Source organism: Clinocottus analis, unplaced genomic scaffold (assembly GCF_023055335.1).
Source record: "Clinocottus analis isolate CAN_PGR_092001 unplaced genomic scaffold, fCliAna1.0.p SCAF_3, whole genome shotgun sequence".
Taxonomy (NCBI): domain Eukaryota; kingdom Metazoa; phylum Chordata; class Actinopteri; order Perciformes; family Cottidae; genus Clinocottus; species Clinocottus analis.
In genome coordinates this window covers 5651738-5672953 of record NW_027176042.1, presented here as the reverse complement: position 1 = coordinate 5672953, position 21216 = coordinate 5651738, and the positions used below count along the sequence as shown (strand labels likewise).

The 21216-nt window shown below is 42.8% G+C and overlaps 1 protein-coding gene across 3 annotated transcripts; it reads right to left on the bottom strand.

Annotated features, from left to right (window-relative positions):
- Window positions 1-2376: 2376 nt before the first annotated feature.
- On the bottom strand, window positions 2377-19212 carry ptpdc1a (protein tyrosine phosphatase domain containing 1a). Of its 3 annotated transcripts, none has more exons than XM_068594636.1 (10): window positions 18995-19212; window positions 13594-13689; window positions 9525-9696; window positions 8479-8559; window positions 8193-8311; window positions 7880-8017; window positions 5409-6517; window positions 4396-4581; window positions 3546-3656; window positions 2377-3451 (listed from the first exon to the last, which is right to left on the bottom strand). In XM_068594636.1, the coding sequence occupies exons 2-10, from the start codon at window positions 13679-13681 to the stop codon at window positions 3338-3340; spliced, it is 2118 nt and encodes a 705-aa protein (XP_068450737.1). In that variant the 5' UTR covers window positions 13682-13689; window positions 18995-19212; the 3' UTR covers window positions 2377-3337. The 3 variants fall into 3 exon arrangements, with proteins under 3 accessions (XP_068450737.1, XP_068450736.1, XP_068450738.1); XM_068594635.1 differs by lacking the exon at window positions 18995-19212 and adding an exon at window positions 16423-16541; XM_068594637.1 differs by lacking the exon at window positions 18995-19212 and adding an exon at window positions 16182-16399.
- Window positions 19213-21216: the final 2004 nt, after the last annotated feature.

Sequence of the window (21216 nt, the reverse complement as noted above, 5' to 3'; positions counted from 1 at the left end):
CCGTCTGATGGAGTGTAAGGACACGAAGATGGCGGTGAATTCCTGGAGGGAGATATCGGTGAACGTCAGAATGCAGGTCGACTCTAAACGGTCATTGCGCCACCAACTGTTCTTGTTTATTTTCTTTTTCATGAAATGCCTCAATTCAATTCGGTTCAGAAGAGCAGGTACCTGGTATGTGAGGAGTGTTTCTATGCCTAAAAATTTCATCTGCTACACTTTTCAAGGCTAAGGATGTGTCAAAATCCTAGAGACGCCTCTGTCTGGCACCTAACACGGTGGCACTTTGTCGGCTATTATTCTAGGGATCCCGGGGGAAATAACAATCCTCATCCAATATGGGTATAATGCCTTCGGTCTTTTATCTCGCCCCGGGCTAAATCGTTAGGGATTTTTGTTAAGTTATTGGTTTTGTCGAGGCCTGTAACTTCTGCCAATCCGTATAGCGAGTGTGTGAACCGTCTACACCTTCTCTCTAGCTATTTTGTCACCATCTCATCATTATACTAACACTGCAGAGGTTTTCACCCAAAGAGACTTCCCTTAAGTCTCTTTGGTAGATTCAGTCGTCACTTCTGTATCTCACGGTTGGTGAACGGGGAACGAGAGTTAAATTGTTCTGAAGAACCAGAACTTTGTTTGGTTTCATTCACTCACTAAATTGTACGGCTGAGATTTTTTATTGAAGCTCGAATCACATACAACAATTTCAACTCAATGAAACAGTGCTCAGTGTCAAAAGTAATAATAATTTTAAAAAAAAACTCAGTTCAGAGCTGGTAAAAAACACTCTTTCTTTCTTCTGTGGTCCTACACAGACTGCCAGGCGCTCTTCTCCTGATAGCAGAAGTTTTTTCCAGAATCTGAAGCTGGAGCCCTGTCCTCCAGACTCTGACTGGGTGCCGTGTCCCAACCCCTGAGGGCTGCGACACGGTTCATTTGATTTTTCTCCTTTTCTGGTAAAGTTGATTATGAAGTCTTGTTTTCTCTGAATCTGGTGGAAACCCAATTTAGACCGAGATCTGGTAAAGATCCTTTGTCCTCTCTCTGCACGTCACCCCTTGTACCTCACAGACACACTTACATCTTCAGGAGCTTCTGCCCTCTGAGACAGAAACATCTTCCCTTCAGGAAAGCCTCTGCGTTCAAAATAGTCCGCCGACAAAGAAGAAGAAGCTGCAGCTTCTTTCCAGGTAGAAATATGAAGTTGTGTTTGTTATTAAAATCAGACTTTGGTAAGTGGAACTTCTCACGAGTTTAGTGAACAATTACGTCGCTGGAGCAAATTCATGGAGTTACGTAATCACTTAAATTTAACAGTTACTTTATTTGTTTTACCCATATGTATATTCTCACAAGGGTTACAGTATTGTAGAACTATAAATGAAATTAATAAACGTGGTGGTTGCGGAGATAATTAAGTTTATGTTTTAAAAAAAGAGAATCATTTTCTCAAAAATCAGGCACTGGAGGCTCAGGGCAGAAAAGGTTAACCCCTCGTCCATTTCTTCAAGGGTCAATCCTAGGTCTTCCCTCTAAGGTCAACCATTGAGGGTTTGTTGCCTAATATTGTAACACTGGCTGCCTTACTCTATTACACATGGGGAGCTTTTTACAATATCCATAATATAGAAAAGATTATTAAACATAGCAGGATCTTTTCAGGATTGTTAGCGTGGATTGTGCATTCAATTGGCTACTATCGGTCTCGTGACAGACTTAGAATATGTGAAATGTTTAATGAAAATCCCCAAAACATCATGCTATGATTTAAGACACAAGGAGTAATATATATTTAATCTATCTCAGTCCCCGCTCTATAGAAATAATTTAGCAGGACTTTAACAGGACACATGTAGCGGTCTGAAGTCTGATTTAAAAGACATAGATGCTTAAACAATTATAAGAAACTCATTCAAATTTAAGAGTCGAGTGAGCAAGGATAACTTACTGCCTCGGACTCCAATCACTTTAAAAAAAAAAAAGAAATACCGTTAGCCGCTATTTCGCTGGTTTGTGGGCTCCCGTCAATATGCTCCCATCTTCCGATATGTTATTATCTGACAGAAGATATTCCAGGAGATTATACTTTTTTCCTCTCTAATTTCTCATGTGTGTTTGTGAAATTGGTCAAGTGTATTCCAGGTTTTCCAGAACGTGTGGGAACTCTATACTGAGCCAAGGTGTGAGAACTATATCCTCTTCACAGCAACCACTGAATGTTTAGCACGACGTGTCAGATGGTCGACTATGTTCAACACCAGGAGGCACACTTTCCTTTCCCTCTGAGCTGTGTGCCAACAATAAAAGCTGCTCATCCTAAAATGTGTTAAACGGTTGTAAAAAGATTCACACACACGCTTCGACACAGCTTGCAGTAAGTTGAATTTAATTCTGTAAGAAGTAGCCCGTTGTAACAATGAAAAAATAGTGCTCGTCGGAAAAAATGCCCATAGTAAAACGTCTCATGTCCTTCGTGTTATTATTATTATAACCATCAGTGTTCCACATTCAGAATGTGTCAGCAGATCAACATTACATTGTATCCACATAGACATTCAAGGCAACACACACACACACGCACACACACACACACACACACACACACACGTGACACACAGCAGCAGGACACGGCAGGAAGCCGGTGGAGTCGAGGCAGGCGGCACTGTGCTAAAAGCAACAGTGGAGGCAGATCGATGTTTGACAAATACATGAACAGAACAGTATGAGAGGGTTTTTTTGGTGCTCGCGGAGTTGAGGACATAAAAATCGATTGGAAAAAGCACTGTGTGACCTGTCGAGTTTGCATTGCCATAACAGGAGCCACAGTTTGCATTTGCCTCTTAAGAGATACAAGTGACATTCTACATGAGCTGAGCAGAGCGAAACGATCGCTGCTTGTTTTAGAGATCTGAATAAATAAGACACGTTGTAGCATCTGCACAGTGTAAAAACATTTTGGTTTAAATAAGAAGTCAAAGGCCTTTTGTCAAAAGCTTTCTGACAGCCCGAGTCACACGTTTAAATAGCGTCACGTTAACGTCGTGAGGACGTTTCTCGGTCATATTCCTACCGACTTAACAGTTTGAAAAATAAAAGCAACATCTAGTCCCCACACAAATATTACACTGAGAAGAGATGGCAAACAAAAATCTGAGCACGGTGGCACATTAACAAAGAGGATGGCAGTGCTTAGAGACTATTAAGAGCTTCCAAAGGAAAACAAAAAAACGCTAAACCTTGAGAGACTAAAGATTGGCAGATCTCAGGTATCTGAACTGACTTAAATTACAAGAATGCACAAACGTCTCATCAGACCGGCCTGTTGAGGCCCGGATCAAGAGTCTTCTCTCTCCTCCACGGCTTTTTCACGCAGCTCATGCAGGACGGGCGTCAGGGTTTCTTTGAGTGTCGCGTACAAAGGCTTGCTCTTCTCTGAGGCGGGGTCGATCTGGAGAGAGAACAGGAGGAAAGAAATGATAATTTCCTGCATGCCAAACAAGCGTCTTCATAGAATCAATATGCAGCGCAATGCTAATGCTCACCTTAGTAAACACTTTTATTGTTTGGTTGAGAAAACTAGCCTCCACTTTCTCAGGCATTGGAAGGAGGTGAGCAGCACAATCGAGGACGCAGAGCAGAGTGAGTCTGTGGCCCTGGAGGCGGGAAGGACAGGCAGGTATTAAACCATCAGGTCATTTTAAAAAGCAGCGGCAGTATCACGTAAATCATATGAATGACAAGCAGTCTGATGACGAGCCAAGTGATGGCCATGGCTTCAAACAGTGGACTGTGTATTAGCCGTTTTGGAAAGCCTCGAGTTTTAACATCCTTTTAAATTTCAATTTCACAGCTAAGCTCCCAATTCAGTTTTATTTGTATAGCCCAAAGTCACAACGACAAAATTTGCCTCGGAGGGATTTACAATCTGTTCACATAACATCCCTGTCCCAGAACCTCACATCGGATCAGGAAAAACTCCCCCAAATAAAAATAGTGAAAAAAAAAAAAAAAAAGGAAGAAACCTGAAGGAGAGCAACAGAGGAGGATCACTCTTCCCGGATGGACAGAAGCAATAGATGTCATGTGACCAGAATGAATGACGTAACGGAGTTACAGCACATTCAATGCATATGACAAAAATGATTCATATAATGAGTTGTAGGCATTTTCTGTTTGAAATTTGTAGATGTCTCTCCAGCAAATGTTGTTGGTGTGGACTGCTTTTAACACATTCTCAATGAAAACTGGACTTTTATTTTGCAGACATAACCAGTATTATAGTAAGTTAGACAATGTAACTGGACGTGTTAAATATCTGCCTGGAACAAAGCTGCTAAACAACGTTAGAGGGCTTCAGACCGTGATGCTGTGGAGGATGTTTAACCCAGATACCTTCTCCAGCGAGTCCAGGGCGTTTTGTGGGCTGACGTTCTTCTCGCTGAGGGCGTTTACATCCTTGCTGCTGATGACTGGATCCTTGAGCTGCTCCAGCCAGGACCACATCAGACCAGAGAGGACCAGAGGATCTCTCTCCATGCACAGCCTCTCCCACGCTCCTTCTCGTGAGTTCAGCTCTGTCTGCACATCGCAACAAAGGGGGCATTCTTTTCACCATTAATAGAACCAATACAAAAGTTATGGTGAACAAACAAAGTTCTACTGTATCCATTTTGAATTGCTCTGCAATTTCGCCGTCGCCATCTTGAATTACGGCCGTTGCCATGTCATTTTTTTTTTTGAACAGAGTTGTGTAGAGACACTGTATTTGGTGCTGGTAGTGGCAGCGACCTGTCAATCACAGTAGCCCCACCCTAAAGCATACCCACTCTATGGTCTATTAACTCTATTTGACTCTAAATTAACTAAATGAACATCATGCTGTATTAAAGAAGACGTTAAACTAGAGATTGAGACCATGCTCACATGTTTACAATGTTTACTGAGGTAATACATCAAGAGAGAAGAGAGTCATTTATACAACCAGTCTTCGTTTTGCAACCTGAGGAGTCGCCCCCTGATGGCCAGTAGAGAGAATGCAAGTTTGAAGACACATTGGCCCAGGACAGAAGGAGTTTTGCATCGGTAAATGCTTTAAAAAAGTAGGGGTGGTCAATCCAATACACTCAATGTATTGTGTATTGTTCTATATGGGATGTATTAATTACTATTTTGCAAACATCAAGTACAAATTGTCAGACATGGCATGAGGCTGAAAATTAAAGCCCTTTAAAATGTCATATATGCTATGATCTAAATCCCGTCAGGTCGGGGACTTGTTTGATTCATATGAATCAGACAGGTTTGTTATTTTAGAGGCATCGAGGTATATATTATATACCGCCTAAAAAATATCGCCCAGCCCTACTACATGGGATATCTGAGAGTATTTTCTAGGGTTACAGTACCTGCCACATTGAGACCTTGGAGGTGAAATTCTTGTCCGTCAGGTCCATGGCCAGAGCTTTAGCCACCAGCAGGCGTCTGCCCTCTGGGGACAGCTCAGACTGGAACGTGAAGAAGGGAACCTCTCTGACATTCCCTCTGTCTTCTCTGTCCACTGACACATCTACATCCAGCTGCTCCTCGTCAGTCACGTCTTTGCTCCTGCCTGGTGAGGCTGGCGGTGTGGTGTCACAGTGAGGTGTTCCTTGCTTGCACAGGTTTAAAGGCAATCTATGATGCTCTTGGCGGAGTTGCTTTTTTAATAAGGGGGATCCCGCGTTTTGCCCGGCGTCTGTATCGGGGGACTGAATGCTGCGGATGATGTTGTGAGGAGTGGGGTCGTGAAATGAGGGGGGGATGCAGGCTGTGAGGCTGCTGTGAGACAAGGAATGTTTGATCAGGTGGTTGATTGGTTTGTTGCTCTTGCAATTCTCAAAATGGTGCTGCCGTTGTCCAACTTTGTGAAGGACGGAATCGCTGTAACTGAGACTCCTGTTGTTGGACAGGGAGGACATCAGAGGGCTTGATGCATTCGGCTTCCTCCACAGAGGGGGGAGCTCATTATTACTGGCGAGGGGCTGTTCGTGAAGGGGTATAGCAGCTTGGCCGAGGGGATGAGACGAACAAGGAGGGACGGGTATCCCCTTCCCTCTCATCTCTTTCCCGAGCTGCTGGAGGGCCTGCTGGGACACGGTCTTCTCCACCTCGGCCGTCAGGTCGGGGATCTCGAGCCACTCCTCCTCGATCACCACCTGTCTGTCAGCCGCGATGTCGACGAGGAGCCTGCACACTAGCTGGACGACCTTTGGCACGTTCTTCATCTGTCGGGCCTCGTAGCCGTGCAGCAAGTGCCGCTGGCGGATGAGGTACTGCGACAGGGTGACGGCACTCGCTTTGGGTTCTGCGCAGGAGAAGACGCTTCGGAGGGGAACCAGGAACTGGGCGAACTCCCTGACGCACAGCAGCTGGCCTCTGGTCTGGATGGAGTTGGGCCTCTTGGCTCTCAAAAACAGGATGGCTTGGTCGGCGCTCATCCGGGACGTGAAAACCACATAACAAGCCAATAACACACCTGCATGATGGAAAAAATACGAGACTGATATTTTAACAGTGTAGATGAGGATTTAAAGGGCGGGTCCATCTGCATTCTTTTCGGAGTTTCATTGCAATGACGTAGGTTACCAAAAGTAAACTAATCAATAAGGGTATTGTGGCAGACCAGGGGAAAAAGCAGAGCACAGGGGGCGGATTCCCAAACTCAGGCTGGGGGAAGTGATTAAGGGGAGGTACTTCCCAGTGCTGGTGCTGCAACCAATCAGCACCTGGCACTACGCCTGTTATTAAAAGGACACTTTTTGTTAAAACAGTACTGTCTCTGAGCTTCCTATTTTATTCCTGAATCTTGTTGAGGCCTCAAGTCCCCCGGGTTTCCACATTATGAACAATGTGAACGCTAGCATTAGCTGTGTCAATATTAGCTGCATTAAGCCTGATATTTTGACATAGGGTCGTATGTATTCTGCAGATAAAAAATGAATCTTGTGGATTTGAAGAGTAATAAAACCGCTTAAGTTCCTTATTTCCTAAATTTAGAATACTTTCACAGCTTTTCCTTTCTGTCGGGTAACTGAAGCCATTATATCTCTCTCTTCAAAGTCTGACTACTTTGACAAGAACAGTAGATTTATTACAGAACACAGGAGTTGGTGGTCCACCCTGCATCGATAGGTTTATTTGTTATTGTCGGACTTTCTGATCCATTACGACGCTAAAACATATGTACTTTGACCAAAATGTTAATGTTTGGAGTTGGGTACCGGGAAGAATGATACACTGCTCAAAAAATTAAACAACACTTTTTGAAAACACATCACATCTCAAAGTGGGAAAAAAGTACCTGCAGGATGAAGGAATTGATGCACTTGAATGGCCCTCACGATCACCTGATAGAATACCTCTGAGACATTATGTTTGGGTCCATCAGACCCTGCCAGGTTGCTCCTCAGACTTTACAGGACCTCACTGATACCCTTAGACCGATCTGGGAGGACGTCCCACAAGACACCATCTGTTGTCTCATCAGCATGCATACAAGAACATGGGGGCCACACAAGATATTGAGAAGCATTTTGAGTTGCAGGAATTGAATTTTGGCAAAAGGACTAGCCTGCCACATCATTTTTTCACTTTGATTTCCGGGGTGTCTAAGAAAAACTTGCATTTCCATCAAAAGATGTGGCATCCTTTCGTTCCTAAGACATTAAACTATCCATATCAGTATAGATATCCAACAATAGTTTTTTCACATTGAGATCTATTGCGTTTCCAAAGTGTTCCTTTCATTTTTTTGAGCAGTGTAGAATAACCTCAGCAACAACAACAAAAAAATGGACCCGGCCTTTAAGCCACATGCCAAATTGATTGTAACACGAACCTGTTCTTCCAAGACCGGCGTGGCAGTGGACAGCCATTTTCCCCTCTTGGACGGCAAATGACATGACTTTCACCATGTCGAGGATTGTAGTTAGAGAAGCCACGCCGTAATCCTTCCACCCAAAGTTGTAGTAATAAACTGAAACACACAAAGCCAGCAGGAATGAGAACTGGTCAGTATCCACATGATAATACATCTTTCTGTTAAAGTAATGGACAATTGTTGTCATCAAACTGCTCAGAGTTTCAGATCCTGGTTCATTTGTCCTGTGATTCTGCACAAAATGTTGGTGCAGGTGGATGTGGACACTTACTTCCTGCCTCCATGAAGGCTTCGGGTCGATACGTGAAACCGCTCTCCTGCTCCAGCGGGTTGCCGCAGCTGGCGTGTTCTCCGGGCCGCTGCAGGTTGATGACCGTCTTCAAACCACACCTGAGCACCGCAGCAGGTCGCCACAGGTCAACACAACACATACATTACAGAGCAACGACAGCAACCAGCCTCCGTCTCACTGTTAATCTAAATGTTAGTAAAGAATGTAATAAATCAAATGCAAAACTCAGATTCAAATGAGGTGAGAAAGAAGGAGACTACTGTACCTTTGAAACTGTTCAATTACATTATATTTCTCTATGATTTCAGTGGAAGGCCTTGCCATAGCTAGCAAGTTGTCAGTTATCCTGGAAGTGGAGAATATGACAAGGGGAGAATGTTAATCAGAAATAAATAAGGGTGAAAAAAGGACTACTTATTATGTTAGATGTCAAAGACCCTAACTAATTTAACTAATAGATATCACTAAGAAACAACACCAGTTTTTATTACAGTTAATACTTTTTCTGAAATGTTATCTTAAAATATGCAAATGAGGCATTATCTTATTATTTTCTAGTGTCCATAAATATCAGAGACATTGGAGCCAGGTTCTAAAGTAAGGTTTTTACACAGGGGTATTTAGATGTATCTTTGTATCAGCCATAAACAAAAAGATTTCGCCGTGTTTTTGGGGAATGAAAATGTTGTATAAATCAGTCTATAAATGATATAAACAAACCCCTCAGTTAAACCCTTCAAAATATGGCTAGTAATAAAACTGGGAAGTCTGTTGGATGTAAGAGCTACTGAAGTGGAGATTTGAGGAAAAAACTAATATTGCAGCCTTTCAAGAGATGTTTTGTAAAATTACATAATTTTTGGAGACTCTACAGGTTAATAGTATAAAACTATTTCCTAGATGATTATGTACACAATTATTTTCTGTATTAAACAGTTTAATGTTTAAATATACAAATGAGGCATTATTTAATGCTAACTTTTGAAAAGTCTACAGATCAAAAACACAAATGAGTAAAACAAATGTGCATTTCTGGATGTTTTCTGTCCACTAGTCTAAAATAATGTTAAGGAAACTCTCTAAATCGGCCAGTGCTTGTTCCCCTTGAAACATCCTCATGCACTAAAACAAAAGCTTTCCCGAGTTCAATGTCTCTATCAAAGAAAAAGAACAGTCCATAGTGCAATACAAAAAACAGAACAAACGTATTGGCTTTTCATGTAACTATTGACGTGGACGCCGGTGACCCACAGCGACCAAGCACAGGGAAGCGCGACAGCGCAGAGGATGTATGACGACCCGTCAGCGTACCAGGACGAGTAGAGTCCTTTGACGGCTTGTTCCTCATCGCTCCAGCGAGAGGGGTTCTCATATTTGCAGGCTTTCCCTCCGCAGGCCATGGAGCACTGCATGTGACCGGGGATGACATGCCTCAGGGTCTCCCCCATCTTGGTGTACTTTGCAGTAGGCACCCTGGCATTGGCTGGTGGGGGAAGGGAGAACAACAACAACAAAGAAACATAAGAATAATTCAACAATACTCATCGCACTAAGCTCTTTAGTAGCTCTCCTTGTAGTTGAAGTCATCGCCAAAGCCCTGAATGCAAAACAATTTATTTAGTGTGGCGTTACATCTCCTGATCCCGGGTTCAGCGGGAGGCGGAGGCTGCTTGACGCTGACAGCCACCATGACTCTGTGGAAAGATGAGGACAGCGTCTCTAGGGCGGAGCTTCGTCGGCGCTGCAGGACCTTCAGCAGGACGTCCGAGGCCGAGTGGCGGCGGTCGTGCCTCCGCGAGCTGCCCGCCATCTCCCCGGCTGCGGAGCAGTGTCCGCGTTGAGGTTGCATGTCGCTAATGCTGACCTCTTCGCACTAACAGAACGCCACCGGCTCGGCGGCGCCGGGCCAACGGTGAATCATCATCACACGGCAATCACCCGTCGGCAAAGAGAGGCGGCCGATTGGTTTCATCAGCAGCATTTGATGTGTCACCATGACGACTGTCTCCAATGTTGCAGGCTGGCATGGGGGCGGGGCTGAATGTTGCACGCACACAGATTACACACCCGGACACACAGATCTGAGGGGCGGCTTGTTGATGAAAGAGAAAACTGTGCACACACAATGCACGAGGGAAACACTGAATGCACGATCACATGACACAACATTTCTACGAAGAAAACTATCTGTTTTTGTGCAGGAAATGTCTCGTTGAAAGTTTTAACAATTAAAGTGATAATTTTGGATCAGAAAGTTCTCACATGACAAGTTGGAACCAGCTGGAGCTACTAGATTGTTCCATGGAGCACATATATTGTAAAACAGCAATTAAAGGGGAACACCCCCTAAATTAAACATTAAAGTGTGTTGTAACCACGGCCGAGGAAAGTTTAATACATTTATACTATTAGTCTCCAGTCTCAAAATTGTGATGTCATCAGGTATAAAGTCTGTAGCTGCTCTACATACTCGTTTGAGAACACACACGCGCACGCACACGCACGCACTCACACACACAGGGAGAGCAACGAAGAACCCGGGAAATCGAGGCGACCGCAGTTGTTGGAGACAGAAATGGCAGTTTTCCTCCACCGACTGCAAGACCCAGTGCATGGTGGGAAACACCTGACTGTTGTTTGAACAAAGAGCATCACAAATTAGAATTTTTTTTGCGCTCTAGTTTTTGGATTTGGGAGAGTCGCTCATGTTTACTAATATCTGTTTGGACCGTCTCAGATCATAGGAATAACATGTAGGAATTTTGAAAATAGGTATAGTTTCCCTTTATATTTGTTAAACTTGGATATCAATAACTGAAGAGCCGTAACATTGACATAACTTGTATAGTTTAGGACAAGACTTTGTGATTGTTCCACTGGCATTGTGCTTGAAGCCTGCTCAACCAATCAGCAGCCTGTCCTCCATCAAGCTGAATCAGAAGGTGATGCTGCTGCTCTCAGTGTGTGGGAGCAGCAGGCGGGCCAACAAACAGCCCAGATCAGAGAGAGAGAGAGCGAGAGAGAGAGAGCTGCGGCAACACAGAGCAGCAGCGGTTATGGTCACATAACGTAGCTGCATTTCTATTTTATTATCTCGTCCTACAATCAGGACCAGAGGACGACTATTACTATTATTATTATAAGCTAACAGGAGGAGAAATCCTTGCTTCATATTTCAGAAGGGAAAATATCAGTGGTAATAGCAGACAAATTGGTATATATAGTATATATATATATATTTACAGAACATTACATAGCTGTGTGTAAGAAAGTAAATCTGCTCAATCCCAGTCTTAATTGTGAACCCAAATCCCCCAAAAAGGCCCTTTTTGTCAATAACACCAATTGACTTTGTGCTGTATCATGTAATGTAGTCTAATGGGTTAGTTTACTGATGTAGACCCCATAGAGCAGGGGTCTCAAACTCATTTTGGCTTGGGGCCACCCCTTGCATTGTGATCGCATAGGATGGCCGCACAGACGCAATATTTTTGAAAGTTTACTTATTTATTTAATTTTACATTCATAACAAAAAAGGCAACCAGCAGTTTCTATATATTTTTATATTAGTTAAAAAAAAAACTGTTAAAAAAATCCTTCAATACATTTGTTCTTTATTCAATTTCTTGCCAGACACATGGCAAGACTTCTGCTCACACAGCTGAGCCACATTGGCCCTGATCGAGGTCACAGTGGAAACCCTGAGTACAGCTTTGTGATGGGCATCACTAAGCCTGGACCTGTACTGCATTTATTAAAGTTTCTCACACAGATATGTGCTTCCAAAAAGTCACATTACCCGACTGATCACTTTTGTTAGCTCAGGGAAGCATGAAGGCAATTCTCTCATAAGTTATCCAGTCATGTCTGGTTTTCCTTGTGCCTCTTTGAATTTAGCTTTTAGATCACTGTTGCATTGCAAGTCAATAAGTTCCATTTGTAACGTTCTCTGGACACTCATCAGCTGTGGTAATGCCCACCAGTCTGTTCCACGCTAAACCAGCTCGCTCAATCGCCTCCTGAAATATATCCTTGCCTGTGGTGCGACTGTGCATTGGGCACAAACTCAGCAATTCTTCTGTCAGTTTGAATTGCTCATTTAAATTACCCCTGATGGATATGGCTAGCTGAGCATTGTCAGTTTTGTCTGTGCTTTCGTCAAGCGCCACGTAGTGTAGCGGCGTTCCGTCTGTGTTTTCATGGAGCCACTGAAGAGCTGCAGACACAGGAAGTTCTGTCGTACGCGCATGACAGGAGACCGTTCATTTCCTTTTCTTTGGGTTTTACTCTCAACAGCAAATCATGACATCATTATATCACCTGGCTTGAGCATCCGTCGTTAACAAAAAAAAATCTTTTAATATAATTCAAATATAGTTCCTACACCGTGAGCATAATTCTGAATATTAAAATATAAACACTTCTGAGTTCTGAAATTTCAATTTATCAAAAACACACTCGTGGCTCTTACACGGAGTATGCAGTGAAACCTGTGTCTTTTTCACGTAACTCCTTTCACGTAAAGTCCTTTCTGAAGCCGAGAGGCAATTTTTTCCTCTTATCTTCAAGGCACTTCTTAGACTGTTCTCCGTGTTTAGTCGAGTAATGATTCTTGATATTATATTCCTTTAAAACGGATACTCGTCGCATATGAGGCAAGGGGCATTTGCATCAAGTGCGTGTGAGAAAAACGTGTGGGCTGCATTAACACTAAACTTTGATGTCAAGTAGGGGGCCACCAAAATATTGGCCGCGACTTTGAGACCCATGCCATAGAGGTATAAACTGAGACTGTTTCACAGCTGATAAAAAGTTCCACACAGTGACTGACGGCATCAATTTTAAAGACTGGTTAAGTTTGGAAACTGATCCAGAGGAGTCACATTGTCAGAGGTCACATCAAACCTCATTAAACCTCTTTTCCTGATGGCAGAGATATCACAACAATATCTGTAAAAAAAACACTCCAGTTACAACTGCATCAGAAAAAAATGTATTATTATTATGTCCCGAGACCGATCTGTCACATCCATGATGACAGATGTCTTATTCATGACATCAAACCTGGTGTTTTTATTTGACTGAATGTTGATGAAGAGGATGGGTGTTTATTTATCAGTAAAATTCTCATTCGGAAACAATCCTCGTGAGATAATAGGTTTGCTGTCCCCTTCCTCTGAAGTCTACTTTTTCTTCACATCATTGAAATCACAAATATATTACCTCTCTGTTCCAATTTCAATATCTTCTCATCACGTCAACATGTTAAAAAATGTAAATACTCATCACTGAAACCATTTCAAGTCGACAGTTTTGTGCCATTGCACTACATAAAAAAATAAAAATCTTGTGTTGTGTGTGTGGTGCTGCGCTCTCCTACCTGTCTCCATCTCCACACCGTTCTCTCCACTGTGAGCTCCACTCGTGGAGTAAGGCAGGTCGCTCAGTATGCTGACACCGGCTGCCATGGCAGGGGCTGAAAGATAAACATTGCGTGTCAAAGGCGGATGGAGGAAATAAAAAAACAGAAAAGAAAAACAGCGGTGCGGGCGAAAGCTTTGTTGGTTGTGCTGATAACGCAAACGGTAACAAGGTGCACACACAAATGAGATGCGAGGAGCGGCGTTGCCCGGCAAAGACGACCCAGGGGAGAGAGGGGGAGGATGTGCACAGTGAGCCACCATAACAGCGGCTCACGTGTCAGTCTGACGGCTGCACCTCTGGGAGGCAAGTGGCAAGGGCCCGGTGGGAAGAGCCAGGTGGCAACGGTGGGAGCGAGGAGGTGCCGAGTTACACACCAGCACTTTGAACTGCGTGTGAGAGATTGGGGCGTAATCCCTCCCTCTACCACTGGGCTGGTGCCACGCTCATCAATTATTTAAGCAAGAACACATCCACCCGCTACTGTGCCGCTACGGGGCCGCACTCCTTGACTTGCACATCTGATTTGTGTAGCCTGATAATAGGGTTGTGTCACAAAAGGGTCTCTCAGCGTGTCAGTATAACTCCGGGGCACAAGGGTTTCTCACATTACACCTAAAGCTCCGGTGGGCCTCGGTGCTTGTGTTGAGCCGGTGTTGCAGGAGTGAAATTCGGCACCCTCATGGCGCTTCACTGTGCTCCATTAACAATTGAGCGGGGTCGCTGCACCCTGCATGCTAACTTCTTGATGATTCCCTGACCTTTTGCTTTTCCCTTCCTGTTTGATGAAGTTAATTAGGTCGGCCTAATCACAAAGTCAGGGGCTGATGGGACAGAGAGCGTTTTTGCAGCCTGGTGGCAGATTTGACATGTATTTAAAATGTACTAAAAGGGCCAAAGTCCTGCCAAAGTCCTTGGATATTATTTCGGAAATTCCATTCACACCCATTCATACACTGAGGGGCGCTACCATGCAAGGTGCCACCTGTCCGTCAAGACTCTAGCTAACATTCATACACTGTAAGCACAGTTACAGGAGCAATTTGGAGTTGAGTGTCTTGCCCAGGACACGCCTGATATCACTTAGGAGAGGGGCAAAGAATGCCCTCATAATGTCCCCTGATAATTATGCTTATTTAATGAACTTGTCAAAAACATTGTAGCTTATATGACCCGGTCGAGTTGCCAAAGAATGTTTTGGATTTTGCCTTGACTGATGTGTGTGTGATGTGTGCTGTCAATCTAGCTCACGTGGGCAATGACAGAGAAACCTTGCGGGGGGTGATTGGGAGAAATGGCTTGCTCGATCTGAACCCGAACATTGCTTTGTTGTTGGACTTCTCTCTGGGCCACGGTTTGTCCATAACGAACACCATGTTCTAGCATAAGGTGGCTCATAAGTGTACCTGGTACCAGAACACCTTAGGCCGGAGATCAATAATCAACTTTGTAATCGTATCATCTGATCTGCGGCTGTATGTCTTAGGAGCTGTGTCTGTATTCTCAGTAATAAGTCAGACAAAAAAGAAAGGAAAAGTTATAATGGTTAATAGTTGTTTAAAAAAATGTAATAACAATAAATAACCACAAAGAAATAAGAATAACATTGAATATGATTGTCTTATTTATGTTTTTTGTTTGTTTTTTGTTCAAAAAATCAAAGCAAAGACTTTGAATCTGTAGACTACTGCCTAATAGTCTTATTATTGCCATTTGATGACTACTGCTCATATACTGTAAGCCTTAATAAGTATATGTATTATTTTAAACAAAGGTTAACTATTATTTCATAAGTTTTAAAAGATGCCCCAAATTTTGGTTTTCCAATGCCCTTGGATTTCAGTCTGTGGGGGCAAAAATTGCACACATGTAAATGTCCTACATACACTATGAATAAGAAAGAAGTGAACGTAGTTGTCGTGACTCCCGTTTTGAAGCCTCAAGTTTGACAAATTGTTTGTGAAAAACATATTTTCTATCTTAAAAAACAAGTCACATTGTAGATTTGCATCCATCTCTGTATGCGTTGTGGAGTAACCCACACGAACCAATGTTGGCAAGCGACTTTCCCACATCCTTTTGCACACTCTTCTGAAGTATTTCAAACACTTTCCAGTTCACATTCGGGCCGTCCATAGACATTTGGATAAGATTGTTGACGCCAATCTCTGACAGCTGGTTGGTCATTTTCTCAACGACATCAAGGGCAGTTGAATGGCCCATAAATTCAGTGACGATGTATTTGGTCTTCACCACGGCGCCATCCCATAGCCTCACGTGCAAATCCATCTGTTTTGACTGTAAATAGTGGTTTAGGCTTTCATCAAATAAAATGACACAGACCCTTTACGTCAACACGTTGGACAATGTCACACTCTTGAAGTGGCGCGCGAGCCCGAACGAGCAAAAATACGAGCGTTTGCTTTCGCCACAAGCAAATTGTGCCGCGATCTGGCTATCAGGGAACATCCGGCGAAAGAGCAGACTGACATCTTCGGATGATTTAAAAGAAAAATGCGAATTGGCAACCTTCAGTGCCCACATTACCTCCGCGGTGAGAACATCATTTTCCGTAACAGCGCCACCGTTTAACGCCGTCTGCTTGTTGGCCGAAGCAAGCAGCGCGCTCGGCGTAGCAGTTGCCGTCGCTGCTGTAGCGAAAAGGACGGAGATAGGGGTCACTGTAGCTCCGCGAGCAGCAGCGCTCCGATGGCGGCTCCCCTTCGCATGGCTAGTTAATGCCGCCTCCCCCATGTTGGAAATATCAAAAGATTTGCCTCCACACAACCTGCATTTTGCTTGTCCCGGGTCTTTGTCGGTTGTAACCTCTGCTTTGAATGTATCCAAATGCAGCCAAGCATGATTGAATCGACACTTTCCTGGCATAGTGAATTATACCGTTCACGAACCGAGCTACTGTTGCTACGGTAACTCAGGGAAGCGGACGGCATGTCACGTGTTAAGGTGCGTTCACTCTCAGCGCGAATAATTCACACTGCGAGTATGACAGCGTATGCCTGCTTATATCTTTCTTTTAAAAGCATGTTAAATTATTTAAAACTCAGCGTAAATGAACGACATAAACATATGAATATAACAAATTTCCATGACTTTTCCATGACTTTGGGGATTTTATTTTTTTCCATGACTTTTCCAGGCCGGGAAATGCCTTTTTTAAATTCCATGACTTTTCAGCTTTTTCATGAACGTAAGAACCCTGCATTTATGTCACTGTGCAATGCGTCTGTAGTCTCTGAATATTTATGGTGTAAAGTTAGTTCTCTTTAACATCCACAACTAATTTTTGGACTTCTTTTACATTGTAATCCACACGTTATCCAATTGACAGCCCGTCCTGCCGGAGCCTGACACCGCTTGGCATCGTTTATAGGAAGCTCTTGATAACAAGCTGGTGAATGAGAAGGTGCTCTCTATGACAAGTGTGACGTATGCACATCAAATATTAACAATGATACGACACCGCGCTAACGTAGGGGCCACAAATAAATCTTTTCACTTGGCCACTGATCGAGTGCAGATTCACCGAAACCCGTCATGCGTTGGCGGTGGATCCATATGATCACGCCCGGTGGGAAGCCAGTGTGTGTTGGTGGACATGAAAGATAGTGGGAAGCCTGAGACAAGTCTCTCCAGGACGCTGCTGACAAGTGTGGGATGTGAGAGTCATTCCAACTGGGTGTGTTGATAAAGAAACATGGTGCTCCTCCTCACACCATGTTTCAACAAAATCATCTTTGAGTATCTTGAAAAGCGCTGTACAAGTTTGAATTATTATTATTAATAAATCAATCTGTACTAGGAACATTTTGGAAATATTGATGGAAACTTGCCAAGGGGCTTCATAGAAATTTATAGGAATAAATGGAAATAATAAGAATAGAAATAGAAGCAAGCGGGTGATAGATGAAAACAAACCTTGTCCAAGAATTTGGCAAAAAAGATCAACTAATTTGACAAATACATACAATATGAGACCATTCCTGTCTTTTGGCCCTGTTGAGCTCATCTGTGCATGTGATGTAGGAGTGTTGCTAAATGCAATGTAAGCTTCAAATAAATTAAACAGGGAGCATTTTTAACCAAAACATGCAATAAGACCTAAAATTCCATTTTCCAGTGTATTTCCTACCATATTAAGTTTAATATTTGAAAAATTTAAATTCTTAAATCAAAATTGTGCAACAATTATAAACTTCCCTAGTGTAAATGACATTTTCTAGAAATATTCTGCAGCCACTAGGGAGTAAATAAGAACTGTAAGTGGGCCTTAGCACGGAATAAAATGAATGGCAGAATTCAGAGTTATACCTTCAGAGAAAAGAAAATGTCAGAAAACACTTTATTTTTTATAAATGTTACTTTTAATGTCTGTATGTAGGTATGAAATTGTTTCAGGCGCGTATTTTCCTTAGTACATGAAGGCATAGCTGCACAAAGGATACTACTCAAAGGCCAGGAAACACTTCTCACCAGCTATTCGAGAGAACAGATTAAATCATAATAATAATCATAATCATCTTCATGAGCGAGTTCAACTACAGGCATTTTCATATGAAGTGGGCACTCAGTTCACTCAACCTTAAGCTGTGAATGGAGACTTTGACATAATAACTGACTTTATATGCACAAGAAGGCTCGAGATTTCAGCCATTCAAATCAAATGGCAAGCAGTAAATATGATGATGTTGCAGTTAAATAGGGTTCTGACTTGTCATGGCACAGGTGTAATTAATTACATAATAATCACGTGTTAATACATCCGTGCTTTTCTGATGACAAAGGTTTACGATAGGAGCGAAACACACACATCATCATCACTGGATGCTGGGCTACTCATTCCATTCTAGCGTTAAGTAAGATGACGGTGGAGAACGCCCGGTGCAGCACGTCTCCTACACGCCGATATTAGAGCTACTAAAACGGGGACACGCCACATGTTTCCTCCCCTGACTACCGTTACAGGTGTAACACCTGAGAGCGAGCAGCAATAATGTGGCGGTAGCAGAGCGACGTGCTGGCGGACGCGAGTCATCTTCAGTCATCGTCTGACCGCTCGAGGCGGCGAACGAAGCTGCGCTGAACGTCCACTCTCTAAATTAACGTCGACTAAGCTGACTGTTGAGAATCTCCGACATTGGTGTGTTAGTCGACGACGTACCACGCCTTTTAGCGCAAGCCATCGTTCAGCTAACGCCAGCTCTTTGGGATGTCGCGTTAACGTTCGTGTCCGGTGCTGATGCTGCGAGCCCCGACGCTAACGTTAGCTAATGAGCTAGCGTTACTGTCTTGACGTTAACTGGCGCTAGCATGGTAGCTTGCTGGAGAGGGCCACGACTTACCGTTCTCCTGTCGTCTGAGCCCGGGGGGGTGTCTTCACAGTATCGGATGCATCTCTCTGACTCCGCGGTTGTTTCGTCGCTGGCACGTAGCAAACCGGGATTTTTTTCTTTTTCTCTCGAGCCACATCATTTGGTCCGCTAAGTGCAGCTAGCTTCCTAGCTAACTTAGCCACCTGACATGTTGTCATGGGACGGTCCCGTTACGTCACGTGACCAGAGACGGAGCTCATTTCGCGTTGGTGTAATAATGGTGGTTTTATCGACTATCTTACGAAAGTCGTATTGGAGTGTTCTGTGTTATGCATTTTACTTTTCTTCCACGGGAAATTAAAAACGGAACATGTTACTGATGGGGAAAGATTATTCACCCAGCATCCTCTGGCACACAGCTCTGTAATGACGCTTGTGTTTTTGTGTCCGTTCTTTTTTAAATTATTTTTAATCTAGTTTCAAAATCCAAGTGATTTAAACAAAAAAAAAACTGCAACCATTTCACTGACTACATATCATGCTGTAGAAGTGGTCCTATTAGGAGCAAATCATATATTGCTTAATGTATCAGGACACATTAGGGAATACATGTGTCTTTGTGCGTGTGATTAAATACACACTGGTGTAAATACCTCTCTAATAATGTCTTACTAATCTTAAAAACGAGAAAAGCCCGGTCTTAGTCACTCGCAAGCTGACAAAATAAAGATATCCGAAAAACAGGCAACAACTTTGTCTTTTTTCTGAGGTCCTGTGCTGCCACCCAGTGGCTATTTTATTAATATGATGCAATTGCGTTGCAAAGACTGAACACCCACACCCACACACAAACACATGCATACATATATATATATATATATATATATATATATATATATATATATATATATATATATATATATATATATATATATATATATATATAAACTGTAAGAAAATACAGACTTGATATATTTAAGAACACAAATGTTGAGATGTGTAAAATAATTCCCAGTGTGGATCTGGTGGCAAAAGTGTTGTTCTAAACTCAGACCACCCGGAGAAGATTGAAACATCATTGAAAATGTTTTATTCAAGGTAATATACATTTTCATAACGGACATATACGTTTTCTTTAGGGAAATCCAACTTGTGTTAAGAGGAATATATGTTTTCTTTAGGTAAATATAAGTTGTGTTATGGGGAATATAAGTTGAAATTGTTGAATGTGAATGTCCCATCCTAAAGGATAAAATGGTGTTGTGGGTCTAGATATTTATATTGGTCTAGATATTGCTGCAACAACATCCATTAAAACTAAGAATTATTAACACCAGAGAACACAGACAACCGGGACACCTACAGGGATGAGCTGTGTACTCAGGTCAGGTGTGCAGTAAAATAATGAACATGTTACATTGACAGAACACATATCGACCTCATCATGTTTAAAACATCTCCCGCACAAGTACTGGACTTCCTGTCAAAGATGTCAGGGAGGTTGCCAGATTTGATCAATGTGGTGCAAGTGGCAGAGCGAAGGCCTTGAGAAGGAAGCTGTGGAGTGAGCTGCAAATGGCTGTTGGTGTAAAAAGTGCTGCTGTCCTTTTGTCACGTGGGTATCATGTATTTCATTCATTTAGACTGTAGTAGTGACGACTGACATCGTCCTGAAAGTCTCCCTGCAGTCTCACTAGCGACCAGCAGGGGAAGACGTGTCCAAAGAAAGCCAGCCTTGAGAGGAAAACTCCCCTGTGACGTGTATCTGATGTGATATAAACATGCTGCACTACTTGTTCCTGAAGACGAGGAGGTGTTTGCCTCACACATGTTGGATTGACTTGGCAGATGAAGAACAGCTTTTTTTACATTGTGTTAGATAGAATTCAGATGATGATTCACAGGAACATCTGGATCATTTGCTCATATTTTATGACCAATGATTTAAAGACAGCAAGGACAAAGCCATTCTAAACTTTAGATTACTTTTTCATTTATGTATTTCTTCCCAATAAACTTAACCTGACTTTGTCACCCAAAATGACATAATACACACTTTTTGGGATGGGTTGTGATTTTACACCATACAAAACTGCATTTCAGGACAAGAAGACCTAAGACAACAAATACAGATTTTGATCAATGGGACACTTAGCTCATGATCCTCCTGTTGTCTTAAAGTTTCTGTAAGTGACTTTTAACTTGTGTGACGGTGTTGGTGTTTTACTGAAGTTTCTGTATGACCTTCATCA

Excerpts from the sequence above, each read along its gene's own strand:
- ptpdc1a (XM_068594635.1), bottom strand. The coding sequence starts at position 16,495 with ATGCTTGGCTGCATTTGGATACATTCAAAGCAGAGGTTACAACCGACA. Across the intron at positions 13,690-16,422 it reads CCGGGACAAGCAAAATGCAG|CCCCTGCCATGGCAGCCGGT; the intron begins GTTGTGTGGAGG and ends TTTATCTTTCAG. Across the intron at positions 3,657-4,395 it reads CCCTGGACTCGCTGGAGAAG|GGCCACAGACTCACTCTGCT; the intron begins GTATCTGGGTTA and ends TCCCGCCTCCAG.